The sequence below is a fragment of the Megalops cyprinoides genome, chromosome 9, assembly GCF_013368585.1.
Source record: "Megalops cyprinoides isolate fMegCyp1 chromosome 9, fMegCyp1.pri, whole genome shotgun sequence".
Classification (NCBI taxonomy): Eukaryota; Metazoa; Chordata; class Actinopteri; order Elopiformes; family Megalopidae; genus Megalops; species Megalops cyprinoides.
The window spans coordinates 18,662,905-18,670,526 of record NC_050591.1 but is presented as its reverse complement, the minus strand read 5'-3'; the positions used below and the strand labels follow the sequence as shown (position 1 = coordinate 18,670,526).

The 7,622-nt window shown below is 41.8% G+C and overlaps 1 protein-coding gene across 1 annotated transcript; it reads left to right on the top strand.

Annotated features, from left to right (window-relative positions):
• Nucleotides 1-484: 484 nt before the first annotated feature.
• LOC118783038 (T-lymphocyte activation antigen CD86) lies at nt 485-7,331 on the top strand. Its single transcript, XM_036536698.1, has 8 exons — nt 485-531; nt 1,968-2,002; nt 2,551-2,591; nt 3,784-4,086; nt 4,266-4,550; nt 5,142-5,282; nt 5,536-5,563; nt 6,350-7,331. Exons 2-8 carry the CDS (start codon nt 1,974-1,976, stop codon nt 6,366-6,368), a joined length of 846 nt encoding a protein of 281 aa, XP_036392591.1. The 5' UTR covers nt 485-531; nt 1,968-1,973; the 3' UTR covers nt 6,369-7,331.
• Nucleotides 7,332-7,622: the final 291 nt, after the last annotated feature.

Here is a 7,622-nt window from a genome sequence, read left to right as displayed (position 1 = left end):
GTCACGTTCATTTGTGCGAAATCATTGGCATAAATTCCCCTTTAGTCAATGTTTTTTTCTACAATGGGTTCATAGCGTGGCAGTAATGTTCATATTGACCACAGATATAAATAACTAGCAATCGATTCATTTTGGGAGCTATTCAAAAATCATATTTAGACTGAGGGCATTCATGCTCTGTTATGGAATAATTAATTAAAGATCAATCTGAGGTTCTTGAGTCGAGTCACTTTTTTTCCACTTCCAAATGGCATACTGCAGGTGGCATGAAAAATTTCTGGAGTTACTTAGTTGTAATCAGCTATAATGCTAATAGAAGCATTTAACTAAAGCAGAGGGGCACCTTGCTTCATTATGAATGTTTATTTAAAACAATATGATTTTAGTAGTGTGCATAATAGCACAGATTCAAAATGAAAGTCATTACTTCCTGATGTGAAAACCCCACCTCCTGGACAAAAAAAATATATTTGTGACTTGATCCTGCTGCCGCATAACTTGAGTTTGAAGACAGACGTAGCACAGGGGCCGGTAAGTATGAGATTTACTTAAAAGAGTGCTTGTTAGCTGTTGGCTCTGGTAGCTCTGGTTAATAGCTCTGTTAGGATATTTGGTCCCTGAGTTTCTAAGTCTCCCTAGTGAAGTGCCATTTATCTCATTTCTCAGTTTTGTTCCGGCTTGAGCTCATGTAAAAAGAGAACATTTTGAAACATTGGTTCTTTCCTGTCAACAAACATACTTGATCACACCACTAAGGCTGAAACAATGGCATTACCTGGAGGGGCAAGCACATTGCTACAGTTGTATGTTTTGGGGGAATGTATATAAATTTTGCTGAGGTACATATACTTTTACTGTGTTACACCAGTTTATGGATTCCGTACTGATTGCAAGAGAACAATGGACTTTTTCAATTGCAAAAATAACAGGAGCACTGTTTTCTTTACCACACTGACACCAGTCAATTTCAGTACTATTGTCACTTTGCTCTTTGTGTCCGTGTAATGATCCACATGCTCTGGGAGAAGTTCCAATGTGAATTTTAAGATAACAGTGCAGTTTCCCTGCATTTTACCTTATTATTATCTGTGTACCCTGAGGTTTAAGTAACGTTGAACCTAAGTCATTGCTGAAAACCTGTCTGAATATGTTTGTCATGTCATCAATATGCATTTTGCCCTGTTTCATCTATTTTTGGACACATCCGTTCTAGTTAGGCGAGTTTCTCAAGTGTCAAATTGTGCACTGAGACTGCAGTCAGATTTTTGAGCAGCTCTTTTTTGGGGGGGGCAGTGGGATAGTTACAATTAGGAGGAATGAGACCGCAGCATTTTTACTGTCCCATGGCACACACGACAAAGAGGGATTTTCACAGCAGTGGCTCACACAATTACAGTTCCTGTCAGAAACGAGAAAACTATGAGTCAATGAAAAAGGTTTCTTGAACTTTTGCTTGTTGTCCCCCATGACTGGTATGACTGGTGATGCAAAACATATCTTTGCACGCATGATCAGCCAAGGACGTGATCCCCGGGGCTTCCTCCCGGTATGTTTTGCAGTGTACTAATCTCAGCATTTTCAGAGCTTCTATCTGCAGTGAAGTGCAGTAATCTTAGCACTTTCGGACATTTTTTTCTGCAGCACAGCGCACTGATTTCAGCGTTTTCAAACATCCTGTCTGCAGCGCAGAGCACCGATCTCTGCATTTTCTAAGGTTCCGTCTGCAGCGCAGTGCACCAAAACATTTTCTTTGTCTGCATTGTGGGATAACACACACACACACACAACTTTCAGTGAAACTTCATGAAACTACAGCGAGGGAGCATTTTCGTTTCGCTGCAGCAGGGTCTTTCCCCAGTCACGGTCCTCCCCTAAATTTAGACAGGAAACCACTCTCACTGTAAGGAGCATGCGTACATTTGTCAGCTTTTGAGTAATTTATGCATACGCCTTTATGTCTTATACAGGCTCCGATGTTCCTCATGAATTGCTGCTGTTTGTTGTAAGTATGTTGTTAGTGACATACTTGGAAAGTGTTTTGTTGTTGTTGTTTTCCAACAGGACTCCTTAATGTGTAGTATTGTTGATTGACAGTGTAGAGCAATGCTTTGCAGACTGTCTTGAGTATTCAGAATGGGAGATCAAACACATTCCTCTGCTTACATCACTGTAATTACCTATGTCAGACTGATTTAGCACTGGAAAATGTCATTATAGATTACACTTAGAGTGTGAAGTCTGTCCTGGATGCTTGAAAACGAATAGAAGAAAAGGCTCTTTTTAAAAGAACATTGAATTCAATATCATGAAGCAAGGGACTCATCATTTATGAACAACAATGATTGCCCTATACTGGATGTGATCCTAATGCTTAGCCAAATGTTAGTTGCAATGTTTGAAACTGATAGACCCTATACCACTGGTCCCCTGATCATGGACAGGATTATTATTGAAATGAGCAGAAAAAGGACAGCAGTGGTTCTGCGAGAATCCTGAAATGACATTAAATGCAGTGATGAAACCAAGTATTCACTAATGTCACTGTTTCAGGTGTGTCCTGGTGTGCCTGGCCACTCTGCTGCAGCTGGGGAGTACGTTCCACTACTTCATTCCTACAATACTGCATGTTCCTTTACTGTGTCATTATCTGTGTGCGTGTCTGTGTTTTGTCTGCGTGTGTATATGCGTGTGTGTGGGTGTGTAGGTGAATGTATCAAACACATTATGCCTTTCAAAAGAAAAGACAAACAAGCCAGGGTCAATCTCACAAAACGGGGAAGTAAAAGAGAGAAGTTGTCAATGATCATCAAACGTCATTCACGCTCTGATCTGTCCCGATCCACAACCCCCCACCTCCCGCCCACACACACACACACACACACACACACACACACACAATACCACCGCCTCCTTCTTCCCCCCGAGCTCTGTGTCCGCAATCTCAGGAAGTGACAGGAGCGCGCTGGAAAGTATGACAGTCAGAAAGTGAACAGAAAGAGGTTTTGTGTTTATTTGTCACCACACAGCTGTCAGCATTATACAGAACTGAACTGAGCATTCCACCCACTCCACCCGGAGCCATCCCACAGGCCACGCCCTGCTCGTGCACCCAGGCTGCCCACCCAAGGGCTGTAGAGTTGTGAATGTTTTCCTCTCCGGCCCACACACACCTTGCCGAAGGACAACCAGGCCCCTGCCTGTTGTTGTCCTGAAGAAGGCTTGCCCTTCCGAGGGCCTTGAATTCTGAGCCCCATCTTGAGGGCATCTGGAAAGAGTCTGTGGGGATCTTAGAGCATTCGCCACACAAACATGTTCTTTCTCACAGGAATCCCCCCACCCGTCACCCAACGTTACACCCAGAGGCCTGGTATATTTACAGAAACTCTGGACATGAATCAGAACATGTGCCGAAATGAACAAGAGACTGGTTTGCAAAGCCGCACCCCAACTGATTTACTGTTGACTCGGGTTAATCAGTGAAGCCCTATACCTGTACTTTCACAAACCAAGATATAGAAAATCAAAATCTGTTATATGGTGGTATGAATTTACATGATGTCTTTATTTGTGTTATATATACTTACTTGTAATATTACCCTACATTGTGTGTGTGTGTGTGTGTGTGTGTGTGTGTCTGTGTCTGTGTCTGTGTCTGTGTGTGTGTTTGTCTGCATGTAGCTGCTAACATATTTACATTTACATTTATTTATTTATATCATTGTACTGTATGTTTTCCATTACTCTGCTGTTTGTGACCACTCCCCGTACTTTTCCATGCCGCAGCTCTAGAAGAGGTCAAAGCACAGGTCGGTGGGTATGTGCGGCTTCCCTGCTACCACAACGCCAGCATGCCCATCATCTTCATGTACATACAGAAGACAACGCCTGAGGTTTTCATCAATGGCTACCACTTTGAAAAGGCCATTGTACCTCACTTGAAGTACGTAAACCGCACCGCGGTGGACCACCGCACAGGATGGATGGACCTGTGGGATGTGAGTGTGACGGACGAGGGAGAGTATCAGTGCATCTTCATGGAGAAGACCAAGGAGTCTAAAACGTTGACTTTTCAACTGACAGTAACAGGTAACTAGCGACAGCTACCCGCTTACCATAGAATAGCTGTAGATCTGTGGGGTGCACAACATGAAGTAATGGCCAGATAATATGTGTAGGGCAGAAAAAAAGGAGAGTTCAGTGCAGCACTGAGGTGAGGGCAGCCGTGTCTCAGTCTCATCAGCTGTGGTGATCCTTTCCTCCGGCAGCCAATTACAGTGAACCTGTGATGACGGTCACTCCCGAAGACAGAGACGACTATGGGGGTTGCCTCATCACCTGCTCCTCCTCGGGCGGGTACCCAAACCGGAGCTTGGAGTGGACCCTCCAGCCAGAGGTGGCCGCCGCCCAATGGATGGTGTTGAACAGGAGCAGCGTTCAGGACCCAGTCACCATGCTGTATAACGTCTCCTGGACCATGCACATAAACAGCTCCCAGTCACTCAGCGTCAGCTGCTCTGTGGGGGGTGCTGTGACTCAGCTACAGGAAATCTGTGAGTACTGATGGGGTACGGTGGTTTGGACCTCAGCCTCAGTGCCAGGAGTATGAGGGCAGATTAAGCACCTAATTCCTTTTAATTAGGCCTTAAACTTTTCCTTAAGAAAATCAACTACTGGCCAACTACTGAAACTTGGTCATGCAGCACTTGTAATATTGTTATTATTACTCCTTATGTGGCTTTTTGCTTGCGTTGTAATCTGCCTCACTTGTAAGTCACTTTGGATAAAAGCGTCTGCCGAATGAATGAATGTAAATGTAAATGTTTTTAAATCCCAAGTATGGTCATTATATATGACTAAAGCTTCATTATTCACATTATGGATTGAGGAGAGAAATAGCACATGCTGAGGTGTGGTTTGTTCCCCAAGATGCATGCATTAGCACCTCTGCACTTTCGGGTCACTTCACCCCTTGGTGCGCCGAACATTTTAGGTGTTGAGTTAAATACACACAGTTTTCCTTGCTTGTGATAAGTGAGAGAACAAAAACTGAGAAAAGGGTAATACACTTCTGTTGGACCCAAGAGTGAATATCTCTAAACCCAGCTGTCTCAATGTTTTCTGCTTCATATTATTTCTTTCAGGTAACAATAATCGCCCGCCAGAGTCAGACCACCCTGATATGACAGTTGTTGTGGCCTCACTGGTGATGGCCATTTTGTTGATCATTGGGTTCATTTTCATAATAAGGATGCACAAGTCTAGTCCAGCAGCTGACTCTCCAGGTAAGTGTGTCAATGTGAAAACAGGAACGATTAACATCACAGGCACCATGTGACGTATCAGCAGAAAAGAAATGTTTCTCTCAGTAAAATAACAAAGTGCCAGTGTTCAGTCCTCATAGCATCCTCTCAGATTCTACAGAGGCCAAATTTGTCTTGAGCTTTAAAATGGGTCTCAGCACTTCCAAATGTCAGTTTGAATTATTATTTCAGTGCTGGAAATGTGCTGATGGCTACTTTACTTTTTCTTTTACAGTTAGGCGTGATGAACCAGGCTCACAAGAGTGAGTACTATGTCTTTATTACACTCTAAAATTGAACTTTAAAAAGTCACTACAGTTTTGGCTCTAAAAAAACTTTTTGGTGTTTGCGTATATGTGTGGGAAGAGAGAGACAGATACCCATATGGAAATGAAATATAACATACTGAGAAGTATGTTGTTCAGCCCAAAAATATATTAATACTATACCAAAATAACAATAATTTACATACTTGAAATATAGTCATTGAGCTAAAAAAATACATTCTCTAAAATATACACTTAACATATAAGTTTTTGTGTGGGATACACTAATATTCTAGTTCATGCCGTAAGATAGTATGAATTCATTGCAACTGTCAATTTTAATACAAATGTGTTGAATAATTTATAATAACTACCTGTAGTCTCACTGAAATAGTCACAATCAACGCGGCTTCACTTTCGATAAACATGCTAAATATTTAACAAAATGCAACAGTAGAGCAGTACCCCAGATTTAAGCCTGCAGCTTGGTCCATTACTCTAAATACCAACCCCTATGTCTCCTACAGTCAGCAGAGTTTGTACAAAGTAGCGAGTTGACCTTGGTGATGAAAAAGGAAGATCCTGACAATGTGTTAGGTTATACCAGAGACTAGTACAGGTAAACAGAATCTCTATGGCTGTACTGTAGAATGCATCCAGTGATCAAATCACTGAAAGCAATTGCTGATTGTACACTAGCCTGGTCCAAGACTACCCCTTAGGCAGGGATGGTCTGAATGAATATGTGCCTTATTACTCCTTTCATGTCTCTCTTTCTCATAGACTAGAATCACTGACATGATGGAACTCTGCATCCAAACGGCGCTGCAGTCTGGAGGAATCTGTACCACAATATGTTACCAAGGTGACATTCTCCCATCCAAACAAGCTGCTTCTTGGTGGGGGTTAGGATGAAGGGTGAATTTAGTCTACAGTACCTCTCAGTGGCCTTTTTGCTCCAAGGTATCCTCTGGCACTTCATCTCATCATGGGGTGAGATTGGTCTTTTCATTTTTGAATCTCTTAAAATTTCTCTTTGGTATGTGATCATCCACTTAAAATACATTAGAAAAATGTGTTAGAAAAGTATCCTCCTTGGTTCAGAAATACATGAGGCACTGCAAAAAAATCACATTTACATTTGTCTGTGGCAGATGTTCTCAATGCACAATCCTCTGATCTCATCGTTTTTATCCAAAACTGGGCAGGCCAGCAGCACTGGTCTTACCTCAAATGGGAATAAAATTGCTTTGTTGCGTGTAAGTCAACGTGACATGGTGACTGGAACATTAATCTGTTATTACTGGGAGAAATAGAGGGATGGCTATGAGAGGCAATGGGTGGCACTACACTTAGTTTATTCTTCTTTATACTTTATTCTACTTGACTTTATTTTTACTTACTTGTGTCTCTCTGACATTTTCCAAATGAGTGCCACCCCATTGTTCAGCCACCTCTGTATGTCAGTAAAAGAAAAGAAAATGGTTCTCTGAACAATGAATATGTGCAAACTAGGGTTTTTCTGGACCTCACCCCTCTACTACCCTCATCTGCTGAGTTTAAACAGGCTAATTTTACCCCAAACTGATTTAATCACGTCATTCCCAACTCAGCTGGATGGGGGGCCCAGCACACAAGTTGTGCAGGCTGGGAGCAGGAAATAGAAACCCAGTGGGAGACAAAAAAATTCTGTGGAATGTATTAATGTTGAGTGTTCTCAAAGGTGAATGTGGATCAGCCTTTATTCCCATATGTTTGTTTCCTATGGTAAACAGTATGTTATTCTTATAAAGGATGTTACAACAATAATTTACCTGGGGATGTGTGTATCTTTTCTTGCTTTCTTCACTTATATGCTTTACATATGCTACTCGAGTACTTGAACTTGTGTCTGCAATTGTTTTAGAGTTCTCTCACTACTTGTATTTGTGTTATTAAAAAACTTGTTTCTTATTTATGACTGTGACTGGCTATGGCTTCAAGCTGTTTTAAGTTATCCATTTGTAATCTAAAATTGAAGACTGTCAGTTGACCTCTTTTTAGTGTCTAATAAATC